Below are 21,886 nucleotides of genomic sequence, written 5' to 3' on the forward strand. Positions count from 1 at the left end.
AAACGGAGTCCCGCCTTCACCTTGGAGATCCAGCCAATCAGAGCGCGGCTCTGCTCGGCGCCGCCGCTGCTCTGTCTCCGTACAGACTACGATGCCTTCATGGCCCGTCGGAAATAACACGACCACTTTCCATCAAATCAAATCATTCTAAACAACTTGACACAAGACAAATAGAAGAAAAAGAAGAAAAAAGAAGCAGTGTTTGAATAAACAAATATAACGCACCTGAAAGGAGTTAGAAAAATACAAGAAAACAATTTTTTCTTGTAATTACAAAGTACTATTATAATTACAAAGAAAAAAAAAAAACCCTCATCACAAATATGCAGAGACCCTAGAAATAGAGACAAAAAACCGACAAAAAGGCAAAGAACGACGACTCAGAGACACAAAAACAACAACCATCACCTGTCGTGACAGAGGTCGTCAGCACTGAAGACGAGTCAGAGACGATTTCAGAATGCTTCAAGTTTATTGTATATTAAAGGAATGCTTCAGTACAGGTGACACAGGAAGGGGGTACAAAAAGAGCTACAAATGTATACAACATTAAAAAAAAGTGCACGTTATTTGTCATTTAAAAACAATCAGGTAAAACTTAAAAAGACGTCAGTGCACGGTAGTTTGAACGGTAAAAGGCAGAAGTGGTCCGGGGCGGGACGCCCGGCGCCGCGAGGACCCTCGGGCGCTACACGAACAGGTAGAGACACACGTCTTTGGTGTGCAGGTGCTGCGCCAGGTTGCGGATGCGGCACAGGCGCACCCTGTGCGAGTCGCCGGCGCTGTAGACCCTGAACAGGTGGTAGCGCTCCTTCTCCTTCAGCGCCAGGTCCAGCTCGTTGGCCGACAGGTGGATGAAGGCCTTCTCCCGCTTCACCGTGGACTTCACCTCCACGAACACCACCGACTCACCGAAGCTCAGCCGGAAGTCGTACGGCTGCCCGCTCTCGCCGCTCTGGTTGCACCAGCAGACCTCCGTGGGGCGCCGCGGGTCGGCGCCGTCGCGCCACTGGCACAGGAAGGCGTTGACCAGCTTCTCCCCCCACTCGCCGATGGCCGCGTTGTCCGTCTGGTCGTCGGATAAGACCACCTGTGGCACAGCGGGACGCCGGTCAGTGTCTTTTTGAGGAAGAATCTGCTCTAATGTCGGGAACCGTCGTGCTCTCGGTTGTTTTGATGATTTGTTTACAAGAAGTTTGGCAAAACTGCTTTAGTTCAGGAGCCACAAACATCATTTAGTGACCTTTTGTTTGTACGACAGCGGCTCTGCTGTTTTCCTGTTTCACAATCATTATTGTATTTCACTCTACTGTGTGTGTGTGTGTGTGTGTGTGTGTGTGTGTGTGTGTGTGTGTGTGTGTGTGTGTGTGTGTGTGTGTGTGTGTGTGTGTGTGTGTGTATACTGACGGTGGTGGGCCTCTGGCAGGTTAGCTCGATGTCCTCCAGCATCACCTGCGGAGGCATCAGGGGGAACTCCAGGTTGAGGGGGGGCCGCTGAGCCGGGGCGGCGGCGCCCTGGAACACGCTGGGGAGCACGACGGCCTCCGGGGCGGCGCTGAGGAGAGGAGACAGGGAGCGTCAGGTCAACGCCAGCATGGGTTCAGGGGAGGAATGTTTGACGGGAGGAGGCGGAGCCTACGGGGCGTTGGCGGACGGACGGTTCTCGTTGGCGTCGGCGGGCGCAGACGGAGGAGGTGAGGGTGGTGGAGGAGGAGGAGGAGGCGGGGCCAGGATCTCCTCTCCCGGCTCGGCGGCCTCTCTCTGCTGACTCGGCTCTGTCACACATGTCGTTACCACGTTTTCATCAATCACTGGAAAGAATTCGCTCCTGCAGTCGTTGGACTCAGGCCGTTTCTATTTTAAATGTCACCTGGAAGTCTGGGCGAGCCGGCGGACTCGGAGTGAGCCGGGTGTCGGGGGAATGTGGGAGGATGTTCGGAGGACCTGCTGCTCCGGACGCCCTCCCCCAGGCTGTTCGGCCTGTCGGCGTCTTTAGGAGGAGCCGGCGGAGGCCACATCTTCATGACGGCCTCCACGGCGCTGTTGTCTGTGGGCGCTGCTCACAAACAAACCATGTCGCTTTCACAACAGCCGCCACAGCAGCATCTGGACGTGTTTCTGATGTGGACTCACCCTTGGCTCCGGTGTTCTGGAGTGGCGCCCGGGGAGGCCAGCACGTGAGCGTCTGCTCGCCGTCCGCTGCGGGTTGAGGCGTCTCGTCCACCGAGCTGCTGAACGGCACCAACCAGGGCAGACCTTTTCGAAGGGACAGAGCTTGTGAAGATTCACCGGATCGCCACTAAATGTCCACAGATTATCGACTTTACAACACAAAACCGTCTCCTCGACGAATTTTGCATTTTTATTCTTGACATTTTGACTTTGTCGTGCTTTTAGTTCATAGTCGTCTTCTTCCCTTTCTTCATCACCGTTTCTACAGTCAAGGTTTGTGTGTGTGTGTGTGTGTATATGTGTGTGTGTGTGTGTGTGTGTGTGTGTGTGTGTGTGTGTGTGTGTGTGTGTGTGTGTGTGTGTGTGTGTGTGTGTGTCGGATCCAGGACTGAAGGAGCAACGATCGCAGTGAAAACTGTTTCAGAGAAACTGATGCTGTAATGAAAAAGTCTTTGATCATATTAATCCTCTCATGTGTGTGTGTGTGTGTGTGTGTGTGTGTGTGTGTGTGTGTGTGTGTGTGTGTGTGTGTGTGTGTGTGTGTGTGCGCGCTCTGCTGCAGTCGGGGATCTGCTCCTCTCGCTCTTTCAGCCTTGGCAACAGCTGCTCTTTTATGTCGCCACACACAGACGTGAACACAAACTCCAATTAGCATAAGCAAGAAACACACCAGTTATCTTTCTCCGTAGGTGTGTGCGCAAATGTGTGTGTGTGTGTGTGTGTATGTGTGTGTTTGTGAGAACATTATGAAATGATAATGGGAACAGGGGCAAAGTGTCACAGAGAGACTTGGAGGCAGATGCAGGACTGAGGAGCCGTTAGGATTCGTCTCATGCTCCAGTTGATGTTCTGCATCCAGCTGTTTATTTCCAGGCAGCAGATGAAGGGGGGTGTTTGTTCAGTGTGTGTGTGTGTGTGTGTGTGTGTGTGTGTGTGTGTGTGTGTGTGTGTGTGTGTGTGTGTGTGTGTGGTCCAAATGCTTGATTGTGACTGTTTAAAAATGGCTCCTTGCAAACGCCACTGCTCCCATTCAACATATTCATGTGATTATATAACACTTAGAAGCTCACGTCACACTTCCCAACATTAAAACGTTGGGAATGGATCCTGCGTGTTTCGGAGCTTTCTTTATCAGTCTGCCACCACTTTTCTCCTCAATTGAGAGAAACGGTCGTCCGCAGAAGCGCCATGATTACCGTATTTCCCAGACAAGAAGTAAAGTTTGCCTGGTCATGTCTCTATCAAGAAAAAAAAAAAATACATTACCATATCTTCTGTACTATAACTCGCGCTTTTTTGGAGTTGTTTGGTTGGTGAGGTGACTTATTATTAATATAGCTTTAAATACCATCTGTGGCCACTAGGTGACACTGTATGTCAACAGAAAGGTGCTACTGTGCCACGGAAAAACCTCCATTACTGCTGTATTTGACTGACGGAGCAAGAGAAAATGTTTTTAAAAAGAAGAGTTGTGTGAGGGACTGAAGAAAAGAGACCGCTACTGTGATGAAGAAAATAAAGAAAACTGATCGCGGGCTAAAAGCACAATGGAACAAATTCACATCAGGTCCTGGAACATGAAAAATTAAATGTGCTCTTATACCATAACATTAAAAAGTTTTGAAGGATGCAACTTACAGTCCCAGAAAATATGGTAATTCAATTATGTCTAGAAGTGTCACAGTCACAGGAGAGACTGCTTTAACGGACATTAGGTTAAGAAAGTTCCGTACTTCTTTCCAGGCTCTCCACAGACCTGGGGGGCTCCGGGACCTCCCACTCCACCTCCTCGTCGGGAAGCTCTCTGATCTCCTCTTTGTCCAGGAATCTGTTCAGGGCTCTTGGGTCCTACACACAGTTTAAGACCCACAACCTCAGTCTGTGCAGAATTTCCAGTTAAGCTGACATGTCGTCAAAACCTCCTTGCCTTCAAAGAAAAGACGCTAATTCTCATATCAAGCCTGGATTAAAGCGGATTCGTTAAAATCTTTAATCGGTCATTTGTTTTGGGGGAGGGGGGGACGGGGGGGATCCAGAAGTGATATAAATGTGACCTTCCCTCCCCACACCCCCCACCATCCCGGTGTGGAAGAGTCACTCACGTTGAGCGAGGAGATCAGGCCGCTCAGGAAGTGCATCAGCTCTTTCCTGTGGCTGTTCTCTTTGCAGAACAGTTTCGCCAGCTCCCTGAAACACACACACACACACACACACACACGCAAACACACAAACGCGATTACACGGTATTGCAGGATGACTTGAAAGACGCACAGTCAAACAGTTACAGGAGTGAGTCAAAAGCCGACATCGATGAAAGGAATTGAACCTCGTGGGCTTAAAGCGTTGATGTTTTTTTTTTTTGCAAAAAGTTCTCAACCTGAACAGATTCTTAATGCTAACCCACTACTTCTACTATAGTTAATGTTTTTATTTGTATGAATGTATTCAAGACAGATGAATGACGGCAAACGATCCAGTCTGGTTACTGTGTTCACTGGATCGGTGTGAGCCTGGTGTCAAATTACAGCCACGCGTTTTTAACTCTTTTGTGAGAAGAGGAGCTCATTTATTCCTCATGCATTTTCAAACTTTATGACTAAACTTTTGCCACTTTCCACCGGGGAGCCCTCCAGAGATACCAAACATTTAAACTCAAATGTCATAAAGTTCGAAATACGTGATGTTGAGTTCAAGTCATTTTATCCGTTAAGCCTTTTTTTTTTCAATTACTCCTACTTCTCAATCTTAGAATAACAATAGAAGACCAGAACTCAGAACCTAATCGAGCAGTCAGTCTGGATTCTAAGCCTAATCTTGCCTCTGATCGAAACCTGACCTCAAACCAAACCTGAATGATGGCGTTAATACTGAACCTTCAATTTAGGGCCCATGACCAATCTCATTCTGATTTTAAAAGTGATGTTCGCAGTCAACCTAAACCGGGAGCAGAAGTTCCGACGATCGGACTCCAATATCCGACGGATCTCCATCCACCATGAAGGAGTCTCTGGTCTCGCACCTGCAGATGTCCAGCTGGGCCGTGAGGTGATCTTTCTGGATGTAGAGCTCCTTGTCATCCTTCAGCAGACAGATGACGTCCTGCAGCTCCACGGCAGAATCCTCGCCGTCCGCTATGTCCAGCTGGTAGCGGATGTAGAGGCGACCCACCTGTGGAGCGTCGTCACAAACGACATCAAAACACACGCCTGCTTCCGCCGGCGTCCACCTTACGACCTGTGTGGAATTCTGCCGACACGAAGGAGGGATGAGCCTCATCAAGCTGAACGACTGGGAAGATCCCCCCACCTGCCCGAACGAGAGACTCCTGATCTTGGCCGCGATGTTGCCGTCGGTCAGCTCTCCGTAGAGTTGGCCCATCTCGTCGTGGTGGTAGAGGAACCTCTGGACGTACGGGACGACCGAGCGCACCAGGGCCTGCATGGACGGGCACGGCCTGAAGTCCTCCGTCTGGGGGTCCCGCGTCACGCACCGGGACAGCGGACGGATCCCGCAGATCTCCAGGAACAAGTGACGGTGCTTCTCGTCGAAGGCCAAGAGTGGGGATCGATATCCTGCAGCGATCGCACAACCGTCAGGATCGTCTGCCACCGACGTCGTCATCCGACACTAAGATTCGCACGAACGGCAGTGACGTACCGGCGCTCCCAGTCCTGCTCCGGGGACGTTCCTTCTGCTCTGCTCGCGGCAGGTTCAGCAGACACACGTTGCGGGGCTTGAAGATCTTCTCCAGCTCTTTGCTGTCGCTGATCATGGGTTTACGCGCCAGACTCACCCAGTTGTTGTCCTTGGTGGGGAAGACCCTCTTGTCGGAGACCATACCTTGGGCAGGGGAGCAGGAGAACGGACAAAATGAGCTCTTGATTTGAGAAACGTGTCCGAGACAAGACTTTGCAGGACTGACGGACCCTCGTCGTCACTTTTCTAAGCAGCCCGGAGGATTTCTGGTGCTCAGAGGAAGAAGAAGGACGCCGGACGCCTTTTGTCCAATGGACCAAACGTCCTCGCCCCTCGTTGCCTCGAGGCAGCAGCATGCACTCGCTCCTATTTACTGATCGAACAACCACCAGGCGCTGCTCCGCTTCATTTGTTGCAGTAAGTAAATCAAATACTCTCATTAGGAAGATTAGAAGAACGTTTGCTGTGATTTTTTTGTTTTGTTTTGCCACTTACATCTTTTTTTTAAACTATTGAGACAAAGATGCAGCGAAAGCTGGATTATTGTGGTACTAAAGATAATCTGATCATTGCTCAGCGCGCTGTGATTGAAGGCATCCTCTGGAGGTTTAAAGCAGGTGGAAACGTGTTTATTCCCTCTGCCTGCTCAGATGTGAGTTGCATTTCAGAGTTTTGAAGTACATTAATTGTTTGATCGCAGCTGCAGAAACTGCTGAGCAGACTGCAGTAAATAGCTGCGCAGTGTTTTTAGAGCAGCGGTTTACACCTGTGCCCTTTAAAGCACCTTCACATCACACATCTGCTGCGTCACTATTAGAGGATTAAGCAATTTTTTTTTGCAGCGATTAAAAAAAAAACAGATTGTCCCCGTCCCAGATTCTCTGATGGGAGTGTTTTATTATCCTGTATCTTCTTGTACGTACGGTTCCATTTTCACTTGAAAACATGTAAACAGGGCCTTAAGCGGGCGGTAAAAAAAAAATGTCAGTCATCTGTTGCATTAAAATATGAATTCCAAAGTATTTTTAGGGAACTTTTCTTTTTTTTTTTTTTTTGTACAAAATCAACAAAAATGTTCATAGCATTATAAAAACAAACTAAGCAGAGTGAATCTACTTGAACTATTAAATGGCCTCGAGGCGATAAATGAAGCATTTTGAATCTTGAAATCCATATTATGACCCAGGGTTAATATATAACTGTAACATAGAGTCTGGGATGTCTCAGAAGCTGCTGCAGCCACTTTCTCCGGGCGCAGCTCCCTTATGTCCACTTCCAGAGCGCTGCGGCAACAAATTCTCCCCGGCCCGCTTTTAAAACATCGGCGGCGCTGACAGGCGGTAGATTGGAGCTCAGATTGCAGGACAGGAAGTCTGTCAGGGCGGCAGATTGAAGGGGCGGCGAGCGCCGAGGTGTGCTGGCCATACGGGCATTACTCACCTTTCAGAGTGGAGCAGTAGCTGGTATTGAGATGAGACTGAGAGATGCTTTCGTGCTCGCCCGCTGCTTGAGGCTTACACTTCAGAGCTGGTAAAAAAAAAGAAAAAAAAAAGAATTATATGTTATTATATTGAAGGACGCTGACAATAAAATGGAGGCAGACATAATGGTTGCTGAGCTTAACAAGCAGCAGACGGATGGAGCGCGAGGAGCTGAGTCACCGGACGCGAGGAGACCGGGGGGACAAAGAGACGGACGGTCTGAACGTCCTTACCGAGTCTGGCGTACAGCACGGACACGTCCTGCAGCACTTCGGCCGTCGGGATGGGGGACGACGAGCAGATCAGCTCCAGCAGGCCCACGTACTGCCTCATGTTGGGACTGAGGTCCACACTCAGCAGCTACGGAAACAGACGGCGTGCAGATGAGGGGCTTTTTTTTTGGGGACACATTTGAATAAAACTCAAATTCAGGTCGAAAAAAGGGCCTCCCGATCAACAACACAAAGCGGGTGCTTTCGTCGCAACTGACGATGTCAACGGCTGATCGCTGATAGCTGCGATCGGCCCGCGGAGCTCGCGGTGTCGCCCGGAGCGTGATTAATGATTAGATTTCAGCGCATATAAATAGCAGCAGATTTGTGCGATTCCAGCAGCTGTCTGAGGAGATTAGGTCTGGCTAAGCACCGCAGAGGACAGGAAAACAGGCTCGCAGGGGAAAAACAGGTGCGTCTGAGATGAAGCCTCATGAGAATGTATATTACAAAACAGTAGGATAGCATACTTTTTGTTTTACATGAAAGAATTAACAGCTGAAAATGTTTGACCGTCTAATTGCAGACAACTAATGTAACGTCGGCTCACCCTGATGAAAAAGTCGTTGAGCGGCCCGTAGAACGGAGCCAGGACCCGCGGCTCCTGGACGGGGCTGTCCGCCATTTGCGTCTGCGTTCTGTAGCGCTGGAACATTCCGGTGGGGTCGCTCCAGCACACGTCCTTCAGGTGGAAGAAGCGTCCCGACGTCCAGCCGCTCTCGAGCCTGAGGGAAGCGCAGGTTGCTGATCTGGCCTCCGACACACAGGGGGGGGGGCGAGGGGTCGAGCTGACGGCCTACCTGGTGGTCTCCACGAACACGGCGGGCGTGTGCTGGAACAGCTCCTTCAGGCTGCCCTGGGAGCAGTTGGCCTGCAGGTACGTGTAGACGTTGTGGATGTGCTGGACGGCGGAGGTGAAGCACGCCCCCTCCAGGTCGTCCCCGTCCCGGCCGTCCGGCTCGGCGCTCACGCACCACTTCTTCAGGTAGTCGACGAGAATCTCCACCGAGATGGTTTGTCTCATCCCTGAGGGGGGAGAGAGACGGCGAGGGCGCGTCAACGCTTTGCAAAGTGGAGCCCCGGAGCCTCGGAGCGGCACGGCGGCCCGGGTTCATACCGACAGCTCGGCTGAACTCGCTGGAGTCCAGGTCCACGTAGTCCACGTGCGTCCCGAGCAGGTCGGAGACGTCGGGGGACGCCAGGTACACCGAGTTCGGACAGAGGTACTTCCTCTCGGGCTGGCCTCCCTGCTGGGGGCGGTACGCCGGCACCCAGTCCAGGCGGCACAGGAAGTGATGGAAGGACGACCGGATGCTTCTGATCGCTATTCCGTCGCCGTCAACCAGCTGCGCCGCGAGGTACTGAGAGTAGCGGTGTCTGCCAGAGGGAAAGAGATTTAGAAGCCTGATTTATCGTACTGCAAAACATCTGTGCTACAGAAATAATAATACATTCAATTATTAAAGCGTGTGACTGTAATAACATTGTTTTTTGTTAAAAACTGGATGACAGTCCAGTTGAAGGCGAAATGGAATGAAATGTGAATGAGGAGGCAGGTCGTCAGCCGGTGATCATGAATCCTCCGATCGTCACATTAAAGTGTCGTAACGTCTTCAGCTGAAGCTCGCTGGTCTCCAAGTCGCCTCCGTCACAGACGCGTGTGACCTACATTCATCGATGCAAACTTCCCTCGCTCAGCGGTGCCGGAAGATCGAAGCTAAATGCAGTGAAAGAATTCTCCAGTCGCCTCTCTGGGCTTTCGATTCTGCCTTTTATCCTTCCAATCCATTACAGGGCTTCATGAAATGAAGAACAGAACGCAAGTGATGAAGGATTCTACTTTTGAATTGTAGTTATTGTCCATTATTGGTTGGTCTGACGTGAATAATCCACCAAATGACTGCAGACCGAATTGCACATGAAGCCTTGTTGGTATAAAACATGCAGGATACAGACTGTGGTTTGAAATGCACAAGATTTCAGCAGTTGAACATCCCCTGTGCCGTTTCTTTTTTTTTTTTTTTGCCCATAAATGATTGAGCTGGCTGACAAACAGAGGCTGTGAGCATTTCAGTTTGCACAGCAACTCTTTCATAAGAAGGAGCCACGCTGTGAACATCCAGGTTCAGAGCCTCTTTTGACGCGTTTCTCTTTCTCTCACTTGAACTGGAAGAAACTCAGTGAAGCACCTGGAAACTTCCACTGAGAGCATCGACAACGGATCACGTTTCGCTTCGTCACAGCTGGTGGAACACGGGCCAGGAGTCAGACGCGCAAAAATAAAACCCGCGGCTGGTTTTGAGATGAGAAAGAGCACTGTTTACCTGGAAGAACGAATCTCGGCGAGTCCGATCGCCGAGCTCGACATTTTGTTTCTCAATGAAAATGACCCCGGGGGGGGGGGGGGGGGGGGGATGTGCCTGTGCGTGAATCAAGCGCACTGGGGTGTGACCTCCGAACCGACGGCCGTGTCCTCCAGTCGCTCACATTCGCATGAGTCACCAGACGTGACTGCACTAAAAGCCCATAAATCCAGATTAATAATCCCATCCCTCCAGGGTCGTCCAACCCAAACAAAACCCAGCCATGTCCCGGCGTTTCCCCACTCTCAAGGAGGAAAGTGTGGGTTTTTTTTTCAGAGTAATCACTTAATGGCCACAGCAAAAATAATGAAAATTACTCCCGTGACCTGAACTAATCCCCGGAGCCGTTGCGTCCGGCTTCTCGGTTCCCCCCCGAAGTGCCCTGCGCGCCGTTTCTAAATGTGGGGCAGTGATTGGACGTGGGCGAGCGTGTTACCCCGTGTCCCAGTTGGCCTCCAGCAGCTTCAGCAGGGACGTCCGCTGCCGCAGGAGCCGGGGGCCCGGCAGGTCGGCCGTGGCCAGGGAGTGGAACTCCTCGCAGGGGTAGTCGTCCATCACGTAGCCCTCCACCGGTTTCTGATGCCACATGGTGCTTTCCACCGACCAGGGGCTGGAGGCCTGGGGGAGGGTGGGGGGGAGGGAGGGTGGGGGGGAGGGAGGGTGGGGGGGGGACACACAGGATGAGCTTGACGGGCAGCAGTGACCTTTTGTCTGAAGTGTTCATCTGAAGTGGATTACACTTATTCCTTGTCAACGGTTCTGGTTACATCCTGTCTATTCTCCCTCTGTCATCTTTCAAAAGCCAATAAAACGTGTCGTACGAGAGATCCAATCACGTCAAACCCTCACCCTGATCTCTGGCGCTAAGAACTCAGCGTGTCAGCGACCTTACCCCGGGAGACAAGCTTCTGACTTAAGCTTTTTTTTTTTTTTTTTAAGCCGAATTTATTCTCCAACGGAGACGCGGGGGCTATGTGTAGCCTCAAACCACCTCTGTCTGCTGATATATATATATATAATATATATATAAATAAAAAAGAAAATTACCAAAAATAAGTTAAAAAAAAACCAAAAGAAAAAGTTTTTTAAAAGAAAATAAAAGTGAATCCAATAGAAACAAAACCAAAAAAGAGAATTTTGTATTATTATTGCAAAGACATTCATTTTTATGTGTTTGCCATGCAGGTTACTTTCTACGACCTCGGTTGCGATAAATAACTCAAATAAGATTTTTAATGACGATAACCATTTGAAATATGTTAAAACTTTCATTAGACGATGATAAAGTTGTCTTCCTCTTTAAGATAAACACAGCTGACAGATTGTAGCCGGAGTGTGTCGCTCACGAGGGAATATTGTGGGCGACAACTTTCCAACACGTTGTACTGGACACACGATCGGTGCGGCCATTAAATCCACGCTCATCCCCCTTTTATCTGCAGCCGAGGCTAAAACAGGCACGAGGAACGTCGGTCCCGGCGACGTCCCATCAGCACCTGCTTCCTCTGCTTTTCTCTAAAGCACCTATTGATCTCTCTGGCCCTGGCGGGCGGCTCGTTATCGGCGGCCCGCTTCATCCTTTAATCGTCGCCTCATTGGCGGGCGATGAGTCACGGATGCAGGGGAATGTCCGACTCTGCGCAACCGGTAAATATTGTGTTCTGACGCAGTGGCTTCTGCAGCCTGCCGGCGATTTGCGACCGCGGGGTCAGTCTGAGGTAACGGCGAGGGGAAACGTCCCGCTCACCAGGTCCGCGGCGGCGAGCGTCCGCCTCTCCTTGCGGATGATGAGGCCGTCGGCGACTCCCAGCCTGCCGAACAGCTCCCGCCATCCAGCCACGTCGCCGTCCGTCTGCACGTAGCACGGGCTCAGCAGGATCCAGTCGTGGCCTGGGAGGAAAGAAAGCAGAGACTCTGTAGAAGGAGCAGATGTCCGTTTCCCAGGAAACACGTTAAAAACTGCTAATATATGTATTTACGTCCCTGGTGTAGTCAAAATTTGGTCTGGGGAGATCATTTGTTGCCTTGTTTTTAACTTTGAAGAAGTTTGTAAACACATCTGATGCAATTCTGACATAACGGCCTGGACTTGTTTGCCTTTCTTCCTTATTTCTGTTGGCTTTTTTTTGTTCCTTTCTCGGGTCACGCATGAGCGATACGACTCAACACTGCCCCCACAGGTCATCCGTGGTATTACTCTGTTGGCTACACAGCTGTAAACCAAATTACGCACATATTGAACACAAGAGATGGACAGAAGCTTCGCCTGTATCCTTGTGAAGGTTTAATAACCATAATAATAATAAAGACTGAGGTAATTTCGCATTACATCAGTGAGAAAGCCCATAAGTGGCTCTGGACAGACGTGTGTGTTTGTTACATACCAGGCAGTTCCTCTGGCAGGTCGATGTTGCCGTACTCTTTGGAGTAATGCACGTTGTGGCTGGCTGGGCACAGCAGACCCCTGTTGGTCAGGACTGGTATTGCAGCATCTGAGTCCTCCTGAGCGGACTTGGAGTGCTGCTTGATGAAAACCAGGTAACTCACAACCACCGGCTCGGGCTTCGACTAGGGAAAGAAAAGCAGAGGAAACAGGAGACGTTTACATAGATGTTTTTTTTTTTTTTTTTTTAATGAACTAAAAGCAAAAGAGTCTGTCACGTGTTCACCTTCCACTTGTTGTTCCGTATCGTGGGGTAGATGTGTTGCTCCAGCAGCTCCTGAGGCTCCAGTTCGTGAACCCCGAGTCGCCTGAGCAGCTCGCGAACCTGCTGACTCTCCAGAGGCTCCAAACAGTTCAGGAGGGACGGGTGAACCACGCTCACGTCCTGGTACAGAGCAGACAGCGGCCCTGCGGACAGGAGGAAGCATTCAATCAAATGTTCACGCACTTATTCACGAAAAGGTAGAAATTTAACAAATTTTTTTCCCCCCCTCCGCTCAAAACATTCATTAACTGTGACGCATCGATTCAACCCGACTGTTGTTTTATTCAGAAGAGCTTTGAACTGTGTAGAACAATGGTGACGTTTAGTATGTACGTGTGAATGTGTTATTCTGATTCATGCATAATTGACTCCTTTCAGTCTTGCTTCATTGTAACCCACTTTTAAAAGAAACAGGCCCTTAAGTGAGTGGAATCTGTTGGAAGTTGCCTCTTTGACAAAAAGCTGTGCGTGTGACATGATGACATGTGAAGATTCATAAAAGCGATACCCTGCATTACCCTTCGGTGGCCTACTTTCCTCGGTCCGAAGGGGAGGCTTCCCCCCCCACGGATCTCCGCACTGCTCAATATTTCAGAGGAGCACTGTGTTTAACTTTTCCGTCTCTCAGAAGCTATCGCTCTCAGCTCCGTCCACTTGACTTCACCTTCAGGCACGCGGGCGCTCGCTGGCTTCGAACCACTAACCGCTGACCTGGAAACTAAAGTCAAGACTTCGCGCTCATTGATATCGTGTCCTGCCAGCCCTCTGTGCCGCGTCTTTCTTGTCGACGGTCGGATCTCGCAGGTGTCGTTTCGAGTGTCATGAATACTTTATTGATCTCAATAAAAACAGCTGCAACACTGATCACAAATACAAGCACTGTCTTCTGTTGTCATACAATGACATCTAGTGGTCCTGGATGGTATGTACCAGAATAGTCTCATGTATAAATTACTTCTCAATAAAAGCTGCAAGAGCAGTCAAATAACCTAAAAAAAAAAAGTGTGACTTATATTCCAGAATATACGGTATGTAGAGGACACCCAATCATTTCAATAAATCATAATTACATGTAAAACCATCAAAGAATTGTGATGCATGTGTCTCGAATGCTTGAATTACATTTCAGTATATAGCCTGTACTTTTCTTCTATGTATTTATAATGCCAGTGTTTTCATTTATCTTGCTCTGTCATTCATAAACGGCAGTAATGGAGGTTTTTCTGCGGCACTGTAGCTGCATTCTGTTGTCATACAGTGACATCTAGTGGTCACAGATGGTATCTATAAGTATGTCTTCATATATTCCTTAATAATAAGTCCCATCAAGCCAGCTGACAGCTTTGCTGGGGCGCAGGGCGAGATATCTGAACTCCTGTCATCCCATCTGTAGAATCTAGTTTACGAGTTGACTTTTTTCTTTAATTCACATGCAGAAGAAGAGCATGCCTGGTCATAAGGCCTTTTTTGAGCTACTCTATATTGTCCAGTCCTTATCAGTTTTTTTCCCCCGTCTATTGTGGGTGAGGTTATATTTTAAAACAGCACTCGCGTCTTGGATGAGCAGCCAAACAAAAGGGTGACCTATACTCTAGTAAATACCCTAAATATCTTGATTTTTCTTTTTTTTCTTTTTGGGAAAATCAAAATACAGTCACCCCAGTCAAAACTCCTCGCTAGGAGTCACGAGCATCCAAAACCTTGCGACCACTCAGATCGCTCGATTATTAAAAGCCAGCGCACGGTGGCGGAGTGTGGGAATCCATTATTCATGCTCGCCATTCCCAACGTCTTCATTGACTGAGGTTTCTGAATGTGATGACGCACAGGAGGCATCGTCTGCTTATTCTTAGAAAGAGGTCGGGCTGGTCTGAGTCCCGAATGCAGCTTTTGTTTTACACCTCCTCCTCGGCTGACCTGGATGTCGGACTGTGTCGACTAATAAAAAAAAAAAAAAAAGCTGACGCAGAGCCTTTCGGAGGGTTTACAGCATTTGACCCACATTCTGTTTCACAAGCGACTGAAACATCAGAAAAGACAGTTTGAATCATTTTCACAGCTTTTGATACCAAACATTCTCCCTCCAGATAAATCACGTCATCATCGCTGGATACATGAAGATAAAAGAACATGGATGATGTTTAACGGTGCCTGAGTTTCACTTAAAAGTGTCGGTCGGTCGGTAGTGAAAACAACAAGTGCTAAAATCGCAAAAGTTTCAATATGTTCTGTTGTTTAGAAACCAAAGAAGCTCAGACGCGAGTTTTTCCTCAGCCTGTGATGAAGCAGCACCACGCCGCTTTCACAGGACCTGAAGCACAGATGGGAGTGTTCCGTGTGCACCTCGCACCATCACCACGGGGACATATATATTTATCTGGGTTTGTTGATTTTGGTCACATTTTTAGAAAGCGGGGGCCCTGTGCTTTCCTCTCTCCATCCGCTGCGCCGGTTTGTTGTCGTCGCGGCAGGTTGATTTAGCACCTCGCTATCGGCGCATGCAGGTGCAGAGTAATTACCTACAGGGAGTCGCAGAAACTGCTGTGTGGTTCCACGTCCACCCTTCAGTTGAACTGCATACTGAGACTTATCCCTCAGTGACGTCGTCTCTTGGAAGTTATGATACATGAGCAAATTCTCACCGAGCTTCACGCTAGCATAACGAGGCACTTCCCTGAAATCTCGGCCACCGTCTGTGTCAGTAACCCCATTGGGATTTCAAATACCTTTCTGGGTTTGAGCTTTGTTTTTCTTGGTCGCGCCTTCGTCAATTGGAAAGAAGACGCCCTCCCCGCTCAGTGGCACCATACGGCCGTCAGCCAGGGGGATTATGGGAAGATCCCGGAGGGTTTCCAGGACAGAGTCGGCCTCTCCGTAGCCGTGCTCCAGAGCTCGGAAGTTGCAAACCAGCAGCCTGGCCAGTTGACGGAGGCTTCCGTCTAAGTAATCAAGGAAGAAGACAAAAAAAAAAGAGTCAACTTAAGATTTGCGCTTTTTAAAAATTACAAATAACAAATGTTTTGTTGGGTCATATGTCGGTAGGCAGGTCAGTGAAGTTGAAAAATCCCTAAAAGTTAATAAAATGCGACATTTAATCTGTTGTGAAAATCGCACCTGAATGCATCCCATCCACTTTCATCAGCTCCTTGGCCATGGCCGTGGTTACCGTGGTAACGTCCGACCCCCGAAGGCTCCGCACTCCCAGGTGGGCGAGCAGGGAGGCGGGCGGCGCCGGGCTCAGGCCGGGGTGGAGGTACGACAGCGACAGGTGTCGCTCCAGCTCGGCACCGCTGATCACGTCGCGGATCACGGCGTCCTGACACACGGCCACCTGGGACGGGAACTTGTGCACCACCTGCCCGTCTGGGAGGAACGGTCAAGAGTTTTACGCCGGCCGAGTTGAGGGGGGGAAATGTTCCGAGAGCCGCGTTCCTTTCAATCCGGGCTGCGTTTTGTGAGGAATACCTGAGCTCTGTGTGGGCAGGAAGGCCTTCCCCTTCAGCAACTGAATAATCTTCCCGGCAACCGGCTTGAAGAAGTCCAGCACCTCGTCGGAGAGGGGCACGAACTGCAGGAAGTGGCAGAGGCCCTTCAGCCCGTCGAACTCTGGGTGATCCTGGAAACAAGGAAAAGGGAGGAACGCTTGTAAAAAAAGGCCAGGAAAAAAAAATGGACAGCGAAATCTTCAAACCCTCAGTTATATATAAGAGTCTTACTGTAAACACATCCATGGCCTGGAGGAAGAGCTTTGGTATTTCAGAGCGAAGCCACTGGTTCCACGAGCTGTCTCTGTCGACGTCCTCCCGGGACGACGGGATGTCGAAGTCGGCTGGAGAGGACACGGAGCTCTCGTTAGCAACCGCACTTCGACTCCGCCCGCCCGGAGCATCTGAAGTGTTTGTTCTCACCCTGGATGATGAAGCGGAAGCCGAAGCTGCGCAGGGGCAGGTAGGCGAAGACGGGCTGCTTCTGAGGCTGACAGGCCGCGTCGCTGCCTGCGATTTCGCCGCCGAGCTGAAACGCCAGAGCGAGCTCGGTCGACTCCACGTCCTCTTTGGTCTGAAGGAGGACGGGGGAACAAATCAATGTCACAGCGGCGCCGCACACACATTTGGAAACAGATATTGATCTGAGCGTCTGTGAAGAGTGAGGCTGTCAGGAGAAAAGAACGGCGCGCTGAACTTCTCGGGAAAAAAAAAAAATGTTCCGCTCTCGCTCAGGCTTCGTTCGCTCTGTTACGTAAACGTGCCTGCAGGTAACGAGCGGCTGCCTCTGGGAGGCTGAGGGAGGAAAAGAGCTGAAGGGAATGTGGAAGTCACTTCAGGACGGCGGGGCTTTTTTTTTCTGGAACGCCGATGTCGGGCGGGATCGGACGCCGCGAGATGGATCACCTTGGCTGCGGTGGGCCGCAGTGTGCTTTTCACCACCAGCCAGCGCTCCACGCCGTCCGTGTGCTCCACCTCCAGGACGTTGTGACTCAGGTCTTTACGGGTCATCGTCACCAGACGCTTCTCGCTCTGCAGGGAGGAACATGTGGTTTAGGGCACGGGTCATCAACCCGCCACAGGTGGCTGCTCTCTACTAGCTCCCAGAAGTGCCCCGAAAATTCTATGGATATAACATTTTATCCTAATTTTTCTGGATGGCCTAATAAAAACAGCTAAGTAAAATTATTATTATTTTTTTTTTTTTAAACAGCCAGGCTGAAATAGCTAAAACACACACCAAATACATTTCAGGAAATATGGTCCAACTTAAAAGATTTCATCTGATAGAACAGATATTTTTTTTACCAGGAAAAGAAAACAAAGGAAAAACAAATAAATGCATGGGAAAAGAAAAAAGGAATATAAAGAAGCCAAAAAAATTAAATACAAAAAAGCCAGTATCTATAACCATGAGGAAACACAAAGCGGGTTTAAACAGCTAAATCGCTAAAAAAGGCTAAAATAACCAAGACGCATAAAATGGCTAAAATTGGAAAATCTATGAAATAAAGATGAACAATCTCTAAAATAAATGATACAAAAGATAAAAATGTAATACAACATGTCCGCACTGTCGCTTTGACACGTCACAAAATCAACCTCAGTTTGGTAGCAAATCATGAAAAACGGCTCTTTTGGTCCTAAAAAAAGGTTTAGCATCACATCTTACTGTCCCACCCTGACTGGTCCTCACCTGGTTGCAGATGGTGATGGAGCGCAGGCGGTGCAGGAAGAGCAGCAGGGAGGGGTGCACGTCATGGAAGAGGTTCCTGGTCTGCTGGCCCTCGGGGCGCAGCGGCAGGCTGATCTTAGTGGTCCAGCTGATGAGGGGAGACTTCGTTACTTCTGAGTCCACTGCCATCAATTCAAACATTCTTCATGATCCACAAAAGGAAAAGTCCAAAACACTGAAGAGTTCAATCGACAATAAGCCCAAACCTTTTAATTGGAGGAGGATTTTTTTTTTTTTAAACAAACGGAACATTGCAAATAAAAATAAGTGAAATCTCGTCTCTCCAAAGTCGTTCCCAGTAATGCCAGCTGGTGTAAAATACATCTAACCAAGCCTATTTTTTTTTTTACAAATTCACACCAACAGTATTCCTCCAATGCTGTTATTTCATTATTTCTCAGTGAGGTCTGAGTCAGGTTGCGATGCTTGCTAATACTCATGAATGAATCCGAAATAGCAGAGGATTTCATACTCTTGTCATTCTGCGGGCTGGAATAGACACTCTGACATATTGGAGTTTTATTTTTGCATTTGTGTGACGCCGCTCATCTCAAAGCATGTGATTAAGAGTCTCTGATGAGAAGTTTTTCAACATAATCAACACTTGATTTTAAGCCCCAAAATCTAAAGCACGTTGCTCCAAAATAGAGTGAGCAGAGGACGTTGGAGTCATGCTCAGGTCCCACTTTGCTCTCTGAATGCAGATAATCTGTGTCGACAGTAAAGTTTGGACGACTGGAGTTCTAGAACTGCTGTGGTTTCTGCTTCTCGGCCACTCGGTGGTCTGACCTGTGCGGACTCATGCCCTCCAGCTGTGCGCCCAGCGGCCTCTCGTCCTCGCTCCAGTGGGGGAGGATGTATCCCATCGGGCCGCAGGTCTTGTCGAAGCGCAGGTGGAAGCCGTTGGAATGGATCTCGGGACAGTCGGTGACCTTGAACACGGACTTGAAGCCGATGCCCTTTTGCCCTACGGTGAGCACAACCGCCACGGTCAGGGACGGCCCAGAGCGCGTCGGAGCTTCTGCAGAGGGAAACGCTTTTCGTTCGCGTGGTTACCTATGTATCCGTATTTGTGTTTGCCCTTGGTGCTGCGGCCCACGTCGCAGACGGCCCTGATGTTCCTCTCCTGGAAGCCCGTCTCGTTGTTGAGCACGGTGATGCAGTCTTTCTCCACCACGAAGGCCAGCGCCGGGACGACGCCGGCCTCCGACGGGTAACTGTTGTCGTCGGCGTTCTGAACAAACACAAGTCACAGTTCGATCTGTTTTTTCTCTTCTTGCGACCGTAGAAAGTCTGGAGACTTCCTCTGAGTCTGGTTCTCGCAGGGTTCTTCCTGTCAAAAGGGAGTTTTTTTCCCCTCTCATTTCATACCTGCTCATGTGGAATTCTAAGGTTTTTCTCTGGTAAAATACTGCGATGTTGTATTTGGCAAAAGAAATCAAATTGAATTGAATCCATGTGGAAATTAAACCTTCATTGATTCATGTATCGTGGCCTTCTTCCTTTTGTGTTTGAGAGAATCTCTCAGGTTTCTGTTAAACTTCATAATGCGATCTCCTGCTTCTTGGTAAAACTGCACCTGATGAGAGACCGTGAGGCTGGTGTCCAATTACAAAAGGGACTGATGGGCCAGCATGGGAAGTGACTGAGGCTTGGCAAGCTTCTCCTAATAATTTCTTTGTGCCAATCAGATGTGTGTTTCAAGAGAAACTAAACCAGGTATTAGTTTTTTTTTTTATATGAACCTCAAAGGAGATTCAACACTATTAAAAAAAAAAAAAGTTTCAGCTCTCCCAAAACTTGAAAAAAAAATGTCTGCGTTTTAAAGTGTCTGCGCTTCACCTGGATGAGTTCCAGGACGAAGTGCGTTTCTTTGCTGTAGAGCTCGGTGGACAGACGATCCAAGCTGCGGCCCAGCCTCTCCTGGTGGACGTGCATCAGCTTCTGGCCTTCGGCGGTCAACTCCACTCCGATGCCGAACTCGCTCTTCCTGTCGGGAAGTAACGAGACGCGAGGTTCAGACCCTGGAGCCGAGCGAGACTTTGAACCGACGCGGTCAGGAGGAACGAACCTGATGTCCTCGATGATGGCTCTGTGGGGATCCACAGACGCGTCCTTTTCATCGCCGTCGGACTCCTCCGCGCTCTCCTCCTCCTCCTCCTCCTCCTCCACTCCGTCAGCGTCACTGCTCATATCCGACGTCGCGCCGTTCGCCGGTGCGACCAGCTCGTACAGCTCCTCGTCGTCTTCCTCCTCCTCTTCGACCTCCACGTCCTGCTCCACGTCGACTGCGAGTCGAAAAGACATTGAGCAAAGGAGGAAGGAGGACGACGCTCCGTGCTCGGCGTGGTGGGACTCACCTCGCTGTGCGCTCTGGTCGAGCTGCGAGGACGCGGCGCTGTCGTCCATGATGCTCTCCTCCGGGAATTCGTCTTCGCTCGCGTTCAGGGCGGATTGGCTGCTGCTCGCGGAATCTGGCAAGTTAGACTGAAATCCCGACGGCGAGGTCAATCAGAGGTCGAGAGGACAACTTGGCTCAACTGGTGTGATGAACTCAAAGAGAGTGAAAGTGGAAGTTGATGCTTCCTTCTAACTTGGATTCTGACCTTCTCCTGCTCCCGGGGCGAGCAGTACGTGTCGTAGTTGTGTCTCCTCTCCGGGTCCAGCTTCTTCTGGTAGTCTTTGACCCAGTCGGTGATCCCCATGAGGAGGCCGAGGCGGTGCAGGCAGTTTAGGTGCTTGGGGTCGGACTGGGCCGTGGCGATCAGGACCCCCTTCGACACCGCCTGGCCCACCACCCGGGAGAACGGCTCCAGGAACACCTGCCGGTCACATTCAGAGTCAGAAAGTGTGGAGCCATTTCACTTCTGTGCGTCTGGTGCTTTAGTACAGGCGCCGGCGGGCCCACAACTTGCACCGAGACGGAAAAAAAACTGCTGTGTGCAAGTCATCGGTCGGCATGGCAACTGCGTGGCAGACAACCACCGCCACCTCCTCAGCAATTTAGCGGCGCGGATTAGATTCGCCGGCGCTCGCTGCCCACTCACTTGGTCAAGGAGACGCTGAAATGTTGTCGAAGTTTCTATGTTTGTTTGCTCAAAGCCGTGCACCTGCAGCTGCTCGCATGAGAAGAGCGGTTCCTCATTACACACTCCGAGTATCTCGCAGGAACCTCAATATCCCTACGCTGCACACTTTCATTTTCTGACTTTAAAAGTTGACTCGGGCGCTCCTGCAATACCAGACCTTGGATTTCTCTCAAATTAAGCCTTTTTTTCCCCCCCCTCCCCTAAGTACGTAGCCTGAGGACAAATTTGCAATATCCACTCCTGCTTTCACCATCTGTCCACCGAAATTAACTCCAGCCGTAGCGTCTCTCCAGAAATCCACCGACAATTGAGCGGCTTCTCCAATCTACGTGGTTAATCCGGTGAGACCGACCTGCCGCAGAAGAGCCTGGCATGTTCTGGCGGGGATCCGTGTCAGACACGCCAGAAGGAATTTGGCCACTGTGCCGTAACACAACACGTCGTCGTCAGCCGGGGACGAATCTGAAAGAACACAGCCGCTTATTTTCGGCACAGACGGCGAAAAAAACCCGACTTTTCCGGGCGCGCGGACATTCGAGATGAATCTCTTGTTGCGACGGTTTTTCCTTTTCTGCGTGATGATGCCTTACGAACCTTCGCCTCGACCGTCGTTCGCCACGGCCGCCGCCAAAGACCTCTCCATGTGATTGGCCAGCAGGGCCGTGGGAGCGTTGTCGATGCCGTCGGCCACCGCCACCGACACGAGGTGCCCGGCGGCGCCGACGGGGTCCAGGGCCTCGGCGGCTCTGGAGAAGTGCTTGTCGCCGGTGTGTGTGGTGATCCGGAGCAGCGAACCCGGGGTCACTTCTAACGCCGCCAGGCCCGTGTTGTCTGTGTAAACACACAACGAGAAATATCCATCAAATATCAGTGTTGTGATGACGC

At 50.0% G+C, this 21,886-nt stretch overlaps 1 protein-coding gene across 2 annotated transcripts in view; it reads right to left on the reverse strand.

Moving 5' to 3' along the window:
• Positions 1-498: 498 nt before the first annotated feature.
• Positions 499-21,886, reverse strand: part of LOC308145820 (uncharacterized protein) — a 30,295-nt gene continuing 8,907 nt past the window's right edge. For both annotated transcript variants that reach the window (XM_080517394.1, XM_080517393.1), the window contains exons 14-47: positions 21,596-21,832; positions 21,354-21,463; positions 20,519-20,734; positions 20,273-20,399; positions 19,984-20,200; positions 19,755-19,902; positions 18,969-19,146; positions 18,702-18,879; positions 17,874-18,000; positions 17,084-17,209; positions 16,601-16,751; positions 16,409-16,521; positions 16,158-16,308; positions 15,807-16,055; positions 15,419-15,631; positions 12,654-12,835; positions 12,369-12,552; positions 11,732-11,874; positions 10,421-10,602; positions 8,739-8,998; positions 8,422-8,647; positions 8,172-8,346; positions 7,583-7,709; positions 7,309-7,395; positions 5,830-6,012; positions 5,479-5,744; positions 5,192-5,340; positions 4,275-4,359; positions 3,906-4,020; positions 2,134-2,256; positions 1,871-2,056; positions 1,640-1,775; positions 1,408-1,555; positions 499-1,090 (exon numbers count right to left, since the gene is read on the reverse strand). In XM_080517394.1, coding sequence (XP_080373520.1) covers positions 689-1,090; positions 1,408-1,555; positions 1,640-1,775; positions 1,871-2,056; positions 2,134-2,256; positions 3,906-4,020; positions 4,275-4,359; positions 5,192-5,340; positions 5,479-5,744; positions 5,830-6,012; positions 7,309-7,395; positions 7,583-7,709; positions 8,172-8,346; positions 8,422-8,647; positions 8,739-8,998; positions 10,421-10,602; positions 11,732-11,874; positions 12,369-12,552; positions 12,654-12,835; positions 15,419-15,631; positions 15,807-16,055; positions 16,158-16,308; positions 16,409-16,521; positions 16,601-16,751; positions 17,084-17,209; positions 17,874-18,000; positions 18,702-18,879; positions 18,969-19,146; positions 19,755-19,902; positions 19,984-20,200; positions 20,273-20,399; positions 20,519-20,734; positions 21,354-21,463; positions 21,596-21,832 — 5,900 coding nt within the window. In that variant the 3' untranslated portion in view covers positions 499-688. The remainder of the gene's footprint in view (positions 1,091-1,407; positions 1,556-1,639; positions 1,776-1,870; positions 2,057-2,133; positions 2,257-3,905; positions 4,021-4,274; positions 4,360-5,191; positions 5,341-5,478; positions 5,745-5,829; positions 6,013-7,308; positions 7,396-7,582; positions 7,710-8,171; positions 8,347-8,421; positions 8,648-8,738; positions 8,999-10,420; positions 10,603-11,731; positions 11,875-12,368; positions 12,553-12,653; positions 12,836-15,418; positions 15,632-15,806; positions 16,056-16,157; positions 16,309-16,408; positions 16,522-16,600; positions 16,752-17,083; positions 17,210-17,873; positions 18,001-18,701; positions 18,880-18,968; positions 19,147-19,754; positions 19,903-19,983; positions 20,201-20,272; positions 20,400-20,518; positions 20,735-21,353; positions 21,464-21,595; positions 21,833-21,886) is intronic.

The sequence above is a fragment of the Blennius ocellaris genome, assembly GCF_963422515.1.
Source record: "Blennius ocellaris genome assembly, chromosome: 21".
Lineage (NCBI taxonomy): Eukaryota > Metazoa > Chordata > Actinopteri > Blenniiformes > Blenniidae > Blennius > Blennius ocellaris.